The 19,523-nt window shown below is 43.4% G+C and overlaps 1 protein-coding gene across 1 annotated transcript in view; it reads right to left on the bottom strand.

Moving 5' to 3' along the window:
* The window catches only part of LOC308311851 (serine/threonine-protein kinase 11-interacting protein-like), a gene marked incomplete at both ends in the record, with an annotated part of 19,604 nt that extends 12,680 nt beyond the window's left edge, over positions 1-6,924 (bottom strand). Inside the window, one exon of the mRNA XM_080758626.1 lies at positions 6,840-6,924. Coding sequence (XP_080614752.1) covers positions 6,840-6,924 — 85 coding nt within the window. The remainder of the gene's footprint in view (positions 1-6,839) is intronic.
* Positions 6,925-19,523: the final 12,599 nt, after the last annotated feature.

Raw genomic sequence — 19,523 nt, forward strand, 5'->3', positions numbered from 1 at the left:
CCACTGGTGGTCCCCGGACCACTGGTTGAAAACCACTGGTCCTACAGTACTGCATTGTATACACTGTAAATCCCTGGAACATGTGACGCGTTTAAAACCTAAACACCATGTGTGTAATAATAATAAAATGCCAAATGTTTATTAACGGTCATAAAATACAGTAGAACACGAGTTCACTCAGACACCTCACGAGAACACCTAGTGTTCGAATTGGACACTGGACACTTCGACCCCAAAGAACCACGGCCAAGTGTACTTGTCATTTACCACCAGAGGCATGAGGGGAGTTCATAAGTCTCTCCCTCTCTGCCAAAGGAGAGGCAGAGAGAGAGAGAGAGGCAGAGAGTGAGAGAGAGAGAGAGAGAGAGAGAGAGAGATATTCCTCGAGCTGATGGAGATACTTAACCTATTTTGGGCGAGAACCCTTTTGGTGTTATACTTTAGCTATTGAAAAATAGCAGATCTACAATTTTTGGAAAATCATGAACATGTGGTGCAAAGTTTTGAATATATACTCTTTCAGAGCGAATGTTTTTAACTCAGATCTTTGCTTCTGGGGAGGTGGTGGTCCCTTGAAACAACACATTTTCAGATGGGGGGGGTCAGCGGCCAATTTCATATATTTTTTTGGGGGGTCCTTGACATGAAATATTGAGAACCACTGATATAGAAACATGAAGTTTTTCAGGAAAAAAAAAGACATTTAAAAAAATATATATTATTTCGACGTCAGGCCTAAATGGGTTAAGGTGGGCTATTGGAGTTGTGCCTCCCCCCCCCCCCCTTTCTCTCTCGCTTGCGTGATCTTGGATGCTTTCTCCTCCCATGCTGTGCATTTGTGATTCCGCATGTAAATATTTGGCCAATTTGCGACCCCCCCCCCCCCCCCCCCCCCTGGAACAGACAGAGGCTCCTCTGTATGGCCGGCGGGGCGGGCAGCAGGGCAAACAAAATGTCAAGCCAACAAGAGGCTCGTGACGCCAACCGAGAACCGACCGGGTCGGCCCTGTTGCTTTTTTTCATCAAACTGCCTGCCTGGGAAGGAGAGGAATAAGGTCTCATGTGGGCCGAAGAAGCGGGCCGGGCCGGGCCGGGCCGGGGGCGGCCAGACAAAAGACCAGAAAAGCCCTGCCAGAGGACTCCCTTGCTTCCCTGCAAGAACAAAAATGTGTTCTTTGTGTTCGACTGGAAGTCAGCAGGACACAAAGATACTCTGGGCGCGAGCGAGCTATAGCGGAGACTGACTTGCCTTGCCTTGTGGGGGGAACGTTGCCAAAACCACCACACAGTGAAATCCCTTGGGGGGGGGGCCGGGGGGCCCTATAGTACGTACGTACGTTACGGCCGGGGGTCCATTTGGGATTTTGAGTCCATTATTTTCCAATCGACGCTGACGATTTGAAACCTCGTAACGCACAGAGGAGAGGAGGCACACTGCCTCCGTCTGTCTGTCTGTCTGCACAGGAGAGGAGGCACACTGCCTCTGTCTGTCTGTCTGTCTGTCACAGGAGAGGAGGCACACTGCCTCTGTCTGTCTGTCTGTCTGTCACAGGAGAGGAGGCACACTGCCTCTGTCTGTCTGTCTCGGGCCTCTGTGCGAATCACTCCATCATTCCCATGCGTCGCGTCGTCGTTTTGTTAACCCATTTTGGACTGGAACCCCTTTTGGTGTTCCAGTGCTTTAGCTATTGAAAAATAGCAGATCTACAAGCTCATAGCGTGCCACCGAGTGGCGCGCTACGAGCTTGTAGGTCTGCTATTTTTGAAAAGAATCGTGAAAATGTGCCTGAAATCTTTGAATATATGTTCTTTCAGAGAGAGTTTTTAAATCAAATCTTTGCTACTGAGAGAGGGTCCCTGGCTGGAACAACATACAGTATTTTCAGAGGGGGGGTCAGCGGTCAATGTATATTTGGGGTTCCTTGAAATGAATATGTTTGAGAACAACTGACATATTAGACATCACCTGATGAAGGCCGTTCACGGCCGAAACGTTGTGTTTTATTTATGGTGTATTGAATAAAAAGCAAACACCTTGGAGCAAACCTGTGTGCGGACTCTCCTCTCTTCACAACAACTGACATAGAAACATTTTTTTTTCAGAAAAGAATTTTTTTTATTAAATTTCGACGTCAAGCCTAAATGGGTTAAAGCCTTCTGCTCCGCGCGCCGCAAACGATTGTTCCCGCTGTCGATGATAGACGAGGCGAGAGGCGCAACCTCACAACACAACAGCTCAATGTCACCCATGTGACACCCCCCCAGCCCCACCCCCCCCCCCCCCCCCCCCAACTCAAATTATTATTCTCCCAGGCACTCCCATAGTGCCCGCCCCTCCATTTCTTTACGCTTTTGTCTAAACTTTTCCTTTAGCTATACTTTTCCTTTCCTTTCTGTCTCTGTCCGTCTAACTGCCACCGCTGTTAGACATGTGGTATACAAACCAACGCCCGCAGATGAACAGAATGGGGTGTAAAGATGTGTATCAGTTAATCGAGAGCTGATAGTGGCTTATCTCGGGGCGGACGGTGGTGATGTCAGAGAGCGCGCTATGGTAGGTATAGGCTATGGCAAAGGTGACACTGCGTTTAACCCATTCTGACCTGGGAACGATTCTGCAAATGTCTTTCTAAATCCTGACTGTTTTCTTGAAAAAGCTATGTTTCTATATGTCAGTCGTTCTCAAACACTTTCATGTCACTTTTCACGATTCTTCAAAAATAGCAGATCTACAAGCTCGTAGCGCGCCACTCGGTGGCGCGCTACGAGCTTGTAGATCTGCTATTTTTCAATAGCTATAAAGCATGACATAATGCTAAAACCAAAAAGGGGTTCCCGCCCCAAAATGGGTTAACTGTGGAATGACGCCGACCGGTCGAGGCTCCGGACTGATGAGCCGGAGGGAAGAAGATTGTCATCTGGCGATAAGCAACACTGCCTAATTTAGAACAAGATTGGATTCTCTGGTGTTCCTGTACAGTGAAAGAAAGGGCTCATAGTCTAGACTGATGTTATCAAAAAGGAGCTTAATTAGTCTCTGTGTAATAAATTCTCATTTCGCGCACAGTTCTACAAAGCTCGAGCCAGATTGTGTGTGTGTGTGTGTGTGTGTGTGTGTGTGCGCGCGCGCCCCTCCCTGCGCGAGTGAGCCAAGCGGTCTGACGACCGGCGTGTAACTCGATGTTGGCATTCATTCGCCGAGGCCCTCCCAGCCATTCCACAGGAGAGTGCATCTTTAAATGTCACCCCAAACAGTGCGAGTGTGTGACTGTGTGCGACTGTGCGTGCGTGCGTGCACACTGCACACACAAATGTACAGGCACGTATACCTAGTACACGCCTGTGCACGCTCGCACGCACGCATATTTACAACGCAGCTGGACAGATTAGAATGTTAGAGCTATTTGTCACAGAGAGAGACGGCCAAACAAACAGACAGACAGACAGACGGGCAAACTTGGCTTGGCTGACAGGCAAGGCAGATGACAGACAGACTGTATAGCAGAGAGACAGCTTAAAGACAGACAGGCAGACCAGACGGACTGTAACCAGAGCGTATAGGGATGTTCAGTTCATCGTGACATTTTACTTTGACGATTAATTGTCGTACAAATAATTGTGATTAACGATTGAATTGTGTTTTGGGCCAATTAACGTTTGTTTATTTGTGTGGTGGATATAGCCAATCTGAAAGTCACAACGTGTTGCAAGCTTGTATAGTTTAATGCCACCCCTGAAGATGAGAGATATTGTCTGTTCTCTAGATGAAATTGAAAACGAAGTTCACTTTTTGTTTTACTGCTCTAAATACGATGACTTAAGGGATATTTTTGGTTAATAAGATGTCTTCTATATGTGGGGGATTTCCTAGATTTAAATGACTATTATGTAAAAATGGAGATATGTTTTGCCAAAGAAGGGACGTTCGTTGTAGCAGATTATATTTGTCAAGCTTGGGAAAGAAGACAGAGTATACTCTGTGTATACATCTGAGGTGTAATATAATGAATTATGTAATGTAAACATGCTGTAAAATGCATAAATGATATGTAATATAAAACATGCTGTATAATTGCAAATGTGGAAATGGTGTCTTATAAACCCATGAGGGTGACACGAAAATAAATAAACAATCAATCAAAATATAGACCGGCTGCTATCTCATACTATGTTCAAACTGGAAAAGGTTACAAACGATTCTGCGAGGTATAATTTGCGATCAGACGTAATCATTGTAGCAGGCCTGAGAGAGAGAGAGAGAGAGAGAGAGAGAGAGAGAGAGAGAGAGAGAGAGAGAGAGAGAGAGAGAGAGAGAGAGACAGACAGACAGACAGACAGACAGAGCAAATAGACTGACTGCGACAGACAGATTGACAGCCACAGACAGACAAACAGACAGACAGACAGACACAGACAGACAGACAGCCACAGACAGACAGACAGACAGACAGACAGACAGATTGACTGCCACAGACAGACAGAGCAGATAGACAGACTGTGACAGACAGACAGACTGACTGCCACAGACAGACAGACAGACAGACAGACAGAACCACCAGAGACAGAAGCAGTGAGAGGAAGAGCTCCTCTGCAGGGTAGCATTAAATCATTACTGTGTTAAACACTATTCACTAGATCGAGTCGATGTCGGCCTGCTGTCAACATGTCTTTAATGACATCACACAGCTAACCAGAGAGATGGAGAGACAATGACTGATCACACACACACACACACACACACACACACACACACACACACACACACACACACGCTGCAGCATTTTTTGGATTCCAGAATGGGCAACATAAATTTGCATCACAGATGCAGAGTACAAGGAGTCATTGCTCTGCAAAAAAACACTGACTGCAGTGTTTACCTTACTGTCCGTTATAGTTCAATTAGCACTCACAATGTTGCCACGTGAATAAATAAATAAATAAATAAATAACCACACATAGGGAAGACACCCCCCCCCCCCCCCCCCTTCACTCTGATCTCTCCCCCCCACTCATCCCTGTGGGATTGCAGCATGCAGAGTATTTTTAATCCATGGGGAAACACGGGCTGTCATTCAAGCAACTATACACTCACTAACTACTATCCTGTCTACTGTTATCAACACATGTGGCTCGCCACCGCACGTCAAGCTGCACTCGCATGGTACTGGAAATATGTGTGTGTGTGTGTGTCTCTCTCAGAGAGGGCAATGTCAGTTACAAGTCTGAAAGACTATGACATAACATTCACTAGTAGTACACTATACACACACACACACACACACACACACACACACACACACACACACACACACACACACACACACACCAAATAGAATGCTTAGTGCATGTTGCCAGTGCCACCATCATGCATGTTCAAAAGCAAAGAGGACGTTCAAAGGATATGTTCAATGCAAACAAAAGTATACCAAAGCAAACAGACATATCTCCCCTTCTCAAACTATGACACATTGGGGTTCATTGCACGTTGAGCACTATTGATTTGATCAGCACAGGTCGGTCCCACTGCACTGTGAACAGAGCTTTGTGGAGCAAATCTCTCAACTTCAAAGGGAACCCAATGAGTATTATTAACTTGAATAATGGACTAGTGTTGTTGTCTAACTCAACTCCAGGCTGGAGGGAGAAAGTCACAATGTTCAACCAAACACGGTGCATTGAGGCTGCAGCAAATCTCTCTCTCTCGCTCTCATATGATTCTGGAGGATGTTGATAATGTTCTGAACAGGAGCAAGCGGTGACATTCCAATCCAATCCAGTCCAATCTAACGTGTTGCTTTGTTTTATGTGATGCGGTCATGAGAACGCACACCAGGGGGGCATTTTGTTAAGCGAGATGCAAACCTTTTCAACAAGAAAGATGCTCCGTGTGTGTGTGTGGTTAGTGGTTACACTGACGGAATGATAACTGTTATCATGATGGGATCAATGGATCATGCATCCGAACCAAATTCAGTCCAGACAGACAGACAGACAGACAGACAGTAGGCTATACTAGCCACTAGGAAATGTTATATGTCCCGATAAAAAAGGACACAATCGATCAATCATGCTTTCTTTTAAATGAAACGACAAAACCAACGTATCGCAAGATTGAGTCGGGACAGCGCAGATTTTTCCCAAGACTTCACACATGCACACACGCACGCGCGCACACACACACACACACACACACACACACACACACACCGCAACTGTTTTGCAGAAAACATCGAACGGGTCCATCCATTATAATATATACATTAATAATCATGGCTGCATTAAGAGTGAAGTCGACCATTTGATAAACCGTGCATTGAAGTCTAATATCATTCATGGGTAATGATTATTTTCTGAGTTGAAGACTGAGAGAGAGGGGGGGGGGGGTGTGCAGTGCACTGCCACTGACTCACTGCATAATAACGGGGGACAAACAACCAACAACACTTCTTATTGCCAGTTTACGTTCGGTTCGGTTCGGTTCGGTGCAACGGGAGTTTGGCTCGCCTTTTACGCACATTGCAGCCGTACGTGCAGCGCCTGAATCAACGCAACATCCAACTATAGTCAGAGAGTGTGCGTACTGCGCAGCCTGGCTACAGTAATAGGGCTAAACGGAGAGACTCAAAGCCCCCCCCCTCCTCACCCTCATACACACGCCGTAGAATAGATCGGATCATAATCAGAATAAAACCGGCATCAGCCGCGCACAACCACCACCACCACCACCCGGAGAGGCTCCCGGAACAATTATGATGAACCATGCGCGCTGCGTTGCGTGTACTGTTCTGTACTGTAGTTTATGCATGTGTGTGCGTACTGTGCGTGGCCACTTCACTCACCTGACTGCGTGGCGGTGGAACGGATCACGGCCACGGTGACGAGAAGCCACCGGAGGAGACCCGCGGAGAGGAGGTCGAACTTCATCTTATTGGGGATCATCAAAGGACGAAAAGCCTCTCGACAGTCGCGGTTTTAACTCCAGTTGGAACTCACATGTCCGATTATTAAAAAAATTAAAAAATAGGTATCCCCCGTTAAAAAAATTAATGAAGCGTCCGGTCCGAGGGGGGGTGGGGGGGGGGTGTTGGGGGGTCTCTTGATGAGAAGCCACACACACACACACATAGACAAACCCCGTGCCACCATGCACCTCTCCGTCCGTGCGCGCGCGCGTCCTCCTCGGCTCCTCCACCGATCCTGTCCTAAAAACAATCCCACGTAGGTCGCGGTGGCTCCGCTTAATTCTTTCTTTCTTTCTTGCTCGCTCGCTTGCTCGCTTCCTTCCTTTGATGCTACGGCAGAAGTTTATAACCAACTCGCCTTTGGTTGTTGGTTTGTTGTTCCGCCGCTTTAACACACAGACACAAATGTTTGGATGGGTCTTTCTTTTCACTCAGCAGCTGATTCCACCAGTCTCATTACCCGAGTCTCTCTCTCACACACACACACACACACACACACAACTGCCTGCCATAGCGCCCGGTGGCTGAGAGAGAGAGAGAGGGGGGGGGGCTGTGGGGGGTGGTCTGGAGGGTGGTGGTGGTGTGTGTGTGTGTGGGGGGGGGGGGTCTAGACACACCCCCTCGTTACGGCTAACACCTCCCTCTGTGCGTTCGGATTGGTCTCCCAAAAACGCCGAGAGTTTTTTTTTTCTCTTCTTCCAAATACGCCCACAATGACTTATCAGTCTCACGTCCCTCTGATTGGCTCCATTATAAGGGCTCTGTGGACCCGCTGTCAATACACCTGTCACCGCCAACTGTTCCAGGCAGCCCCTCTCTCTCTCTCTCTGTGTGTGTGTGTGTGTGTGTGTGTGTGTGTGTGTGTGTGTGTGTGTGTGTGTGTGTGTGTGTCTGTGTGTGTGTGTGTGTCCGTGTGTGTGTGTGTGTGTGTGTGTGCGCACACGCGCGCACGCGCCCAAGCTGAGGCAGGCAGGCAGAGTGGTATAGCCATGGTTTGGTTTGATGATCACTCACAGCATATTTCCCAGACAAAAGAGAAGCCAGGGAAGTGTCGAAATGTCCAAACGGTGTCATCTGGGCTGGGTGGTGGGTAGAAGTAGGACCCCCCATGGGACCCCCCATGGCCAGTGGCTATCAGAAGCACCTATAGAAGATGAAAAGTCAGCATTATTATTCACTATATACTCAAACATGTTCAAGATTATTTTTTTCACAAATATTTTGCTATAATACTTGAGAATAGATTAAGTTCTATTATAAAACAGTGGTTCCCAAACTTTTTCATTGTCAAGGACCCCCAAATGGACACTAATTAACCCCACGGCCCCCCATTTGAAAAGATATGCCAGGGACCCCCTCCCATAAAAGAAGATTTTCACGGCTCTAGCCGTGATTCTCAATCCGTTTAACTTCAAGGACCCCCAGTTTGACATGCATTAGTCTACGGACCCCCCATTTTATGCCATTTCTATACCTCTGGGAACCTGAATTTATATTGTAAAATCAATGTTAATTTAACAATAATAAAAATAATAAATTAAGCGTTAAATGGACCCTTATGGTCCATTTGGTTCCTAACTATCATTTAGCTGATTGATTGATTGATTGATTGATTGATTGATTGAAATATTTATTAGCAGTTTGCAGAATTACAGTACATGTCAAGCACAAACTCAATACAAAGACTGTTAACTGTGAGCGGACGACCCCAATTAAGCATTACACTTGTTTACAACAGGGTCCACCTTGTTCAATTCATCAGAAACATTTAGAGACGTACAAATAGACACTTCTATATAGTTAAAGAACAGAACAGGTTCATCATAGAGGAAGCAAAAAGGGAAAAGAAACATATACAGTGAGGGGGAAAAGGGGGTTGCATGCGGGGACCCCCTGGAACTCCCTCGAGGACCCCTGGGAGGGCCCCCGGACCCCACTTTGAGGACCACTGACCCGGGAGGAGCACCACATCCAATCTGGCGTGTCTGTGTTGTTTGGATCCATTAGTAATCGGGTCCAGGGTTGGGTCAAAACTAAAGGAATATGCTCTGCTATTTATGTTGGCGGCGCAGCAATGCTGCTTGGTTGTTAAGTGGGCGACCTAGGAATTTGGAATATGGGTTATTATACACGGCTTTGTTCTGGAGAAAAAGAGTGCCAGTGGAATGGCTACGATGCAAATGTACAGTATAACAGGGAGAGAAGGCATATATACATGTAGGCTACAGTATTACCTCTTATTAGGAGTCAGTGGTGGAGCAGTGTCAACTGCTGTTGATTAAAACTAAGACGAAAAATGTTCGTCGACTACCTTTTTCCACTGACGAAAACTAAATGGAAACTAAATGAAGCTATATGATGACTAAAACTAAGACTAAATATACTGACAATTGTGTCAACAAATAAATACTAGAAATGTTAGGAATTAAGGGACTAGTGGACAAGAGATCCAGTATAAGTCATTTTACTTGGTTGCATGCTGAAAATAGCCGATCTAAAAGTGTAAAAGTGTAAAAACACTCATTACGACGGCATCAAGGCCTGACAAAATACATTTTTGTCGAACTAAATATCTCAAGATTTTAGTCGACTCACTAAATCTACAGTTGATTTAGTTGACAAAACACTAACACTAAGACATTCCAGGTGACTAAAATGTGACTAAAACTAAAGGAAAACTATTCAAAAGACTATGACTGAAACTAAAATACCATCCTGTTATCTTTGTCGACTAAAACTAAGATAACAGACTATACCTTTTTCCACTCACGAAAAACTAAATGAAAACTAAGCTATGATGACTAAAACTATAAGACTAAAATGTTAGGAAGGGACTAGTGGAGAGATCCAGTATAAGTCATTTTACACTTTGTTGCGTGCATGCTGAGAATAGCAGATCTACAAGCTCACAACGCGTCGCAGTGCGACACGTTGTGAGCTTGTAGATCGGCTATTCTCAGCAAGTGTAAAAACATGCATGTTTTAAAAACAACATGTTTTAGCCTATCTGTAAAAGTATATCAATACCACAATGTAGAAATATTCCCCTTTCACAAGCTGGTCATGTATAAAATATCTTTAGAAAATAGCAGATCTACAAGCTCACAAACAATAATGCATCACTTGTTTTTATTAGATTTTAATAATTATAGTGGGGTAAAAAAGTAGGCCTAATATAATTTGCCTTTCCTTTTTTTTAATATAATTTTTATCCCACGATTTTTGTAAACCAATTTTCACCCCTGTGTCAATCATCTAATGTGATCCTGGGCTCTACACACCCTCAGCCAACCTAGTCCCCATATATGGGGGACATGACTGTCCAAGTTGCTCCTTTACACCTGACAGGGGGGAGTTTCCCTGGTTGGACTTATAGCACGTGGAAGGAACACGTTATTCCAACCAGTTCCTTTCCCCTCCATCAGGCGCCCCGGCTGGCCAGGGGGAGGCAGTTTAGTGACCAGGATTATAATATTGTATAATTTGCCTTTCCTAAAATTGGAAATACTCAAGTAAAAAAAATATATATACCTCAAAATTGTATACTTCAACTTGAGTGAAAAAGAAAATACCTCAAAATTGTACTTCAACTTGAGTTACTTTTACACCTGCTAGTTTGTGGCAAAGAAAGAAAGAAGACTCTGATCTTTGCAACTGTTCCGCAGCGACAGCAGCAGTGCTAGAATCAGCCCACATGCGGGTCACGCTTTGCGGATGGCATCACATACTGTAGCCATGGGGAGGCTGTAAAATGTATATGATGCTGTTCATGGACCGGCGCAGACAGTATGAAATGTATGGAGCCCGACACGGGCCACACAGTACAGTACATGTTCAGGGCCAGTCATTTTTACAAGCAACATGTACTACCCAGGGACGTGCAGAGAGCTAATATGGTTTCTGCGTCGGATTCGGGTTCTTGGAAACGCCCCCCCAGGCACTGCGTTAGTTTTACTGAGGTTAGGTTTACTGAGGTTAGGTTTAGGTATAGTTTTACTGAGGTTGAGGTTAAGGTTAGGGTTTGGGTTAGTTAGTTAGTTAGTTAGTTAGTTTCATTTATTGTCCACGTGTGGAAATTCGTCTTCGGTCTCAAACAGTAAAAAACAAACTGTTACAAGTTACAACAACAGCAACAACACTTAACACAATTATTTTCTCACGGCAAAAGAGTGCAGGACAACAGTGGCAGATACATTGGAAAACAAACAAATCTAGCGAGACATGGTATCATTTAGTGCCTTAATGGCATTTGGTATGAAAGATTTTTTTTAAATGTACTCTCTTGGTACTTTGTACCGTCTACCAGAGGGAAGTAGTTCGAACTCCCTGCAGAGTGGATGAGAGGGGTCGTTTGCTATCTTGATAGCTTTTTTACGAAGTACCTCCTTGTAGATACAGCCTAATTGTTGCTGTCTCTTCCCAATTATTTTTGAGGCTAGGTTTACTATTCGCTGCAGCTTGCTTCTTCCTTTTACATTTAGGTTTAGGTATAGTTTTACTGAGGTTAGGGTTAGGTTTAGGTATAGTTTTACTGAGGTTAGGGTTAGGTTTATGTTTAGGTATAGTTTTACTGAGGTTAGGTTTAGGTATAGTTTTACTGAGGTTAGGGTTAGGTTTAGGTATAGTTTTACTGAGGTTAAGGTTAGGTTTAGGTATAGTTTTACTGAGGTTAAGGTTAGGGTTAGGTTTAGGTGTAGGCTGTCAATCACAGCGACTGGCCAGTCACAGCGCACCATTTACTCAAACCTGAGGCAGAAACCATATTGGCGTGCAGAGAGTGTCCGAAACTGGCCCCCGTAAAATCTGAATCCCCCCCACCCCCCTTTTTCCCCTCACTGTATATGTTTCTTTTCCCCTTTTGCTTCCTTTATGATGAATTCCTGTTCTGTTCTTTAACTATATAGAAGTGTCTATTTGTACACGTCTCTAAATGTTTTCATGAATTGAACATGGTGGACCCTCTTGTAAACAAGTGTGTAATGCTTAATTGACCCGTCCACTCACAGTTAACAGTTTTTTTGTATTGAGTTTGTGCTTGAAATGTACTGTAATTCTGCAAACTGTTAATATAAATATTTCAATCAGTCAGTCAGAGAGGCATGGGGGCTGAGATCTCTCGACAGTTGTTTTACAGACGGGTATAAAAAAAGGGCAGGGCCTGAAGCCCCCTTTGATGTCTATGTGGTATGGTATGGTATGGTTTGATGATCACTCACAGCATATTTCCCAGACAAAAGAGAAGCCAGGGAAGTGTCGAAATGTCCAAACGGTGTCATCTGGGTTCTGGGCTGGGTGGTGGGTAGAAGTAGGACCCCCCATGGGACCCCCCCATGGCCAGTGGCTATCAGAAGCACCTATAGAAGATGAAAAGTCAGCATTATTATTCACTATATACTCAAACATGTTCAAGATTATTTTTCACAAATATTTTGCTATAATACTTGAGAATAGATTAAGTTCTATTATAAAACTGTGGTTCCCAAACTTTTAAATTGTCAAGGACCCCCAAATTGACACTAATTAATTAACCCCACGCCGGCCCCCCATTTGAAAAGATACGCCAGGAGGGACGTCCCTGGCCCTGCCGCCGTGCACGTGCGTTCGTTCTGCACATCATTGCCTCCGTTTGTTGAATGGTGTGGTGGGAAAAAAGTACTTAAATGTTTTACTTAAGTAAAAGCATCAACACTGCAATGTATGGAAATACTCTGTTATACAAGTAAAGGTCCAGAAGTTCAAAAATGTACTTGAGTAAAAGTACAAAAGTATACTGTCTGGCTTCATGTACTTAAAGTATGCCGAAAGTAAAAGTAAGTCATTATTTGTAGACTGTCCCATTTCAATGCAGCTTGCAGATTGTCTGTTTTCAAATGGCCAAAATGTATGTGTGTGTGTGTGTGTGTGTGTGTGTGTGTGTGTGTGTGTGTGTGTGTGTGTGTGTGTGTGTGTGTGTGTGTGTGTGTGTGTGTGTGTGTGTGTATGTATATATATATATATTATATATATATGGCAGGCCTATAGGGCTGAAGTGGTTAAAATGTATGTTTTGTAATAGCTACTAATCAAAATCTACAAAAGAACTATACTATAGTAACTAAAAGTTATCAAATAAATTAAATGGCGGAGTAAAAGTACAATATTTGCCTCTGAATGAAATGTAGTGGAGTAAAAGTATACTGACATTAATTTTGCACCACTGTTGACTGGTATGGTGTGAAACCAATAAGAGTTAATTCATTTGGTGTCCTCTGCTACCATCTGCTGGACTATAGAGAGCATTGCTGGTTATGCTGGTAATAATCTGTGGTATTATACCCAGCCCAGCAGCAGAACATAAAAGCGATAAAAACAATGCATTAACGCTTCTATCGAAAACAAATCCTTGTAAATGGGCCATAGCCTATAGTTGCCAAGTGCCAACTCATAGGCCTATAGGCTACTGGTACTGTACTGTAGGCCTACTCAAATATTAGGCTACTCAACAAGTGAATTTTGCAAATATTCTATACTTATTGAGTTAGTATAGGCCTATAGCTACAAACTATAACATAAAGATGTAGAAATGTAGACATGATTAAAAAAAAACTAAAGCCAAAGCTTTTCCAGAAATTCACAAAATATTAAAGAACACACAACAGCTCACATAATAATAATGTTCAACTCTAATGCAAATGTGTCATTAATGTCATTAATGACAAAATAGCGCCAAGACGTCGTGTCTTCTCACCACACACACACGAGCAGCAGAGTATAGCCTAGCAAATAGCAAAAACAACTAACAAGCAAGGCAAGCCTAGGCCAGCATTATCATGAATACCGGTAAACAATTAATATTAATTACTATTGTCATTGACAATATATATAGGCTACATTTATGGTCATTTTTTTTATGTTCGGGCTAACTTTTTGCTCGAGCAAATGAAAGTGCGTCACGACATGAGCTGAAGGCCCAAGAGTGAAAACAATTAGCCTATAATCAAATAAAAAACGAATAGGCTTTAATATATTACCGTCTATAGTACTATAGTCTGCGTTCTACACTGTCGTCCAAAGGTTAATGGAAATATACATATATAAGCCTTAAACCCACCTCTTATTGGCGCTGAAAGCCACTGGTCAGTCAGCGGTCAGGTGAACAAAGTCTCAGTGACAAACCCATCCAGTTTGAACGCACAGCCATTACTTTTTGAAAGTGGCGCTAATCAGACAGAGGAGCTATCTGGTCCCATCCTTAGAAGGTCCTATCAGACAGACAGTGGTTAGAAGGCTTTCCCATAGGTGGGAGGGGGGGGCTTTCCCTGTGCAATAATTGTCACGTGTATCGCTCCGCCGAGTCCGCCTGTAGCTTAGAGTCCCTCCGCGGGAGGAAATAGTCCTTTCTTGTTTGCCTTAGCACTGCAGCCTACCACAGTATAAAGTGTCTATTATGTGGAATTTTAACATTTAACACGTGAGTGCATTGTATATTTGTGTGTGTGTGTGTGTGTGTGTGTGTGTGTGTGTGTGTGTGTGTGTGTGTGTGTGTGTGTGTGTTACGTTACGTGTGTGTATGTGTGTGTGTGTGTGTGTGTGTGTGTGTGTGTGTGTGTGTGTGTATAGGTTATGTATTTTTTTATACTGTACTGTACTGTACTGTACTGTACTGTACATTGCACAAAATAAGTAAATAAATCAATGTAAATCCCAATTAAATACATTCATACATTCAGGATCAGGAATATTAATATAATTATGCCTATTTAATATTCTAAATAATGAATTAAATAAATACATTTAAATCCCATATATGACTGGAAAATGCTATGGGCCTGCAGTGGTTCCCAAACTTTCAAGGACCCCCAAATTGAAAAGATATGCCATAAGAGAAGATTGTTATGGCATTTAAGTTCCTTTGTCATTTATCCTGATTTATAATGTTGTGTTGATGTATTGTTTTGACCATTTGTGAATTGTAACCTCGGCTACACTGAAAATGAGGGCTTGCCCCCTTAACTCTGGTCCATAGCTCTAATGCGTTTCATTTAAATGAAACGCATTAGAGCTATGGGCCAGAGCTAGCTTGCCCTCAACTGTATTTCCGAGTATAAATAAAAGGTGACGTATGGCGACCATCGGGACAAACTTATTTAGTCGCCGAGATCGAGGCTAAAGCGGGGGAAATGTTTACCTGTCAGACTCGCTGCGCTGCTTGTAATGAAATCACTTCTCCAAGATCCATGTGTTTCAGCGTTTTGTTCATTTATTAAAGTTTGAAAACAATTCATTTAGCGGCATCAGAATAAAGTGCATAGTGCGACGTGCAAATGACTTATTACAGGTAGCATAGCGTTGTATTTGCGATTGCGATCATAAAGCGATGCGGTCAACAAAGTTGGACTTATAATTCTCCCCGTTCACCCGCTCTCCTTCCATTCATGAAACCCGCCGGTGAACAGCTGACTTTACTACTACCTGAACCCCAACACCACGTGACCTGATAGTGAATGACGTGACCATTAAAACCATAGGGTAGCTGTACAGGTTCAATGGAATGTCCACGCATTATGCAGATACAGATCATTTGGTTTTATTTTGACTTGAAACTCCTCCAGACATGGTCACCAAGACACCGTGAAAACTAGAATAAGAACAAACATACATTTGTTGAGATGTAGGAGTCCATACTCTACTGTGAAATAGTAATTAGTGAGTCCACACATGTGCATTAAAAAGATCAAACAAATTCCACGGTTCTACATTAAGCAACATTAAACAATCCACAACAACACATCACAATGAAATCACAAAGAATATGTACCGTGGGCGCTTTTGAACCATGTGCAGATTGATTAATATCGTCTCTCTCTGACGTTCTCAAAACATACAACTTTTCTCCAGGAACTCAGTTCAACCTCTGACCCTTACTGACAGGTGACGTCATGTGAGTGACGTGACCCTCTGACCATCAACCTTTTAACCTATAACCTTTTAACATATATTTATTGCCATTTTTAAATTCTATTTATTCATAATGAAATCAACCTTTTTATCCAAGTATGATCATAAATGTTGCACACAAAGTAACATTTAATATGACTTATATTTATAACTGAAAACACAGTCTCTCGTTCTGGGACAGTTACACTATAGCAACCCGTCGAGCTGTCTATAGGCTATACCTGTCACCAACAGGTGATGATGATGATGATGATGGCTCTAGCAGTGATTTTCAACCCGTTTAATTTCAAGGACCCCCAGTTTGATATAGCATATTAGTCTACAGACCCCCCCATTTAATAGCATTTCTATCTCTGGGCCCCCAATTTATATTGTAAAATCAATGCTGATTTAACTCTGAGAGCGTACAAAATGGTCTGGAACGGGTCCATTTGGATCCATTTGTATACACTCTCTGAGTTACAGACCCATAAGGGTCCATTTGGATCCATTTGTACACTCTCTGAGTTACAGAACCCTAAGGGTCCATTTGGATCCATTTGTACACTCTCTGAGTTACAGACCCCTAAGGGTCCATTTGGATCCAAACTTAGCTACAGGTCCCCCCTGAAACTCCCTATACCCCTGGGGGTTCCCCACTTTGGGAAACACTGGCCTATAGGATGTATATATTTTATTTTTTTAAAGTAGGCTACTTTGCTACTACTGTCCACCATGTACTTGACATATATGACTATATGAGTAGACAACTTACAGTATATGTTTGGTACTGTAGGCCAACTACTATGATGATGCCAATACATTTGTAGGCTACTTTAACTCAAGTATAGCCTACAATTTTGAATACAGGACTCTTACTTGTAACAGAGTAGATGAGATGAGATATATACTTTATTGTCCCACGAGGGGAAATTTGTCTTGGGCAAAAGTGCATTAATAGTACATCAACGCTTTTTAAAACAGACAGACAATACACAGTATAGTGTGTATACTGTAAGTACAAGTCACAAGAGCATCACAAGAGATAAGTGCAAATTGCAATAAGAGAAGGTATATAATATTTTAAAAAAAGTGCTAGAGTATTTCACAGTTTATACGGTAGTATCACAGTAAAGTGCAATAAATAACTGATGAAGGTCAAGAAGTATTTCTGTGGTTCTCAAACTGGGTCTTATACACTCAGGGGTCAATATTGTTTATGACATGATCAATGCATATATACTCAACAAATCGCAATGTGACACACTGTGAGCTTGTAGATCTATTTTCAAAAATATATATTGAAAAGAGTCAGTGTGTCGAAGTGTCCTTGAGCAAGAGACACTGAACCCCTAATTGCTCCTGATGTGCTGGTTGGTGCCTTGCATGGTTTCAACTGCCATCGGTGTGTGAATGTGTGTGTGTGTGTGTGTGTGTGTGTGTGTGTGTGTGTGTGTGTGTGTGTGTGTGTGTGTGTGTGTGTGTGTGTGCGCGTGTGCGTGTGTGTGTGTGTGTGTGTGTGTGTGTGTGTGTGTGTGTGTGTGTGTGTGTGTGTGTGTGTGTGTGTGTGTGTGTGTGTGTGTGTGTGTGTGTGTGTGTGTGTGTGTGTGTGTGTGTGTGTGAATGGGTGAATGTAATGCACAATCTATGTAAAGTGCCTTTGATAAAGGCGCTATATAAATGCACCATTTACCATGGTCTACAACATGTTTTCAGATGGGGGTCAAATACATATTTACTTGGGGGATCCTTGACATTAAAAAAAGTTTTTGAGAACCATTGTGCTTTTTACTTTGAAAAAGAAAAAGAAATCCAAGTAGAAGAAGTCTACTTGGAGTTTTTTTGGGGGGGGGGGGGAGTTTTAAGAGTGCACTGCATGAGGCACTCGACACTGTCATGTGAGACAGAAAAGGTCTGTCACTCTGACCTCGGGCAGAGTTACTCCGTCACACTTTAGACAGCTGCACGGCCACAGAAGAACACGTCCCTGTGTGTGTGTCTGTCTGTCTGTCTGTGCCTGCATGCCTGCCTGGGACAATGCCACTGTGCCATGTCAACTTGTGGGTCTGGGATTTACTTTGATGCCTGTTGTCAAGGATCATAAAATAGAGATGTCCCGATACTGTATATCGGTATCGGGAAAAGTAACGGATTGGCCCTTATTTTGTCATATTATCGGATCATATCGGTATCGGTGAATATGCCAGTCTATAACCACCAATCCGACACAGGGGGTAAGGGGTTGACACTATATGGCAGGTAAATACAATGTTGGGACATGTGGAGTTTGCTTTGTTAGTTGCCCAAACTGCAAGTGCATATTTGAGTGAGGAGTCTGCTATAAACACAACACGAGATATATATATTTAAACTTTATTACAGGCTCGTGGCCCACAAGGTAAGACAGTACATCACATATACGAGAATACAAAAAAAATACATGTAGCCTACATTTACCCAGCCCCACAGGTTACTACTCTAGGCGAGGCACTCATGCCAGTGTCCTCTGATGGTAGAAGTGTATACCTTACAGAACTATACGGCCTGGGTCTGTCATCTGTCCAATGAGTCCATTCAGTGAGCGATCCAGCCTGCTCATGAATTTAAATGTCAAGTTCCTCAACAGAGCCATGAATGTTACGTGAGTCCCAATGAACAGAAAAGCCCACAGGCTCTAGTGCTCCTGGGTTTTTTTAACAGGATACGAAGACAGTCATTATATAGGCTACTTGCAGTTTGCGTAAGCTCTTCTTCTTGTACTTTACCCACAGTATCAAGGTTCAAGGTTCAAGGTTGTTTATTAGTGTCCCCGAAGGGCAAAAGGTTTTTACAGCAGCAAAGCTACCGCCTGTTGGTCCTGCCTGTCGACTACAAAACAATACTACAACATGACGTAACGATGTCATCCGCTCCCGAAAGGATCATACAGACTTTTGAAACAGAGACCAGGCTTTCCTCCGAGGTGGTGGAAAGCCTGGTGAGGCCAGGTTACAAGAGAACTCACCCCCATGCAGTGCCCACAGCGTCCCTGGACAATTGGGGCGGCCAATTCTAAATTATCCTCATGACCCACCAGTGGGCCCTGGCCCTCAGGTTGATCTAAAGGGCTCCCTGGGGGTTCCCAAACTCTACTTTGGAATGGAAACCATTGGTTAAAGCGCTTGACTCACTCACCGCTGTCACCAGTCACACTGTGTGCCACAATATTGGGGTAAAAATGACAGGCATATGGTTTGTCTGACCCTGAGCAGCAGGGCTTATAGAGGAAAGGTGAAGGACACTGGGCCCTAATAGCTCTATAGTGACTCAGTCTCGCTGGAGTGGAAGCATCAGTGTGGCCAGATTCGGTGAGAGAAACAAGCAACCTGCAGGTCTACTACAAAAACAAGCCAAAGAAGCGACTATATGGCTATTAGTCTGCAAGCTCACAATGTGTCACAATGCAATGTGTTGTGAGCTTGTAGATCTGTTATTAAAAAAAAATATATATATATATCTGGTACAATATCCTGGCACGGAATGTTTACAGATGGGGATACGCGGACGTAGCCTATTCATTTGGGACACATGACAATGTTTGAGAACGGCTAGTTTGAACAACATAGGAAGCAAACACAAATAAGCCTATTTTGTCATTATATGTAA

This window comes from Protomyctophum bolini (genome assembly GCF_963924005.1).
Source record: "Protomyctophum bolini genome assembly, chromosome: 24".
Taxonomy (NCBI): domain Eukaryota; kingdom Metazoa; phylum Chordata; class Actinopteri; order Myctophiformes; family Myctophidae; genus Protomyctophum; species Protomyctophum bolini.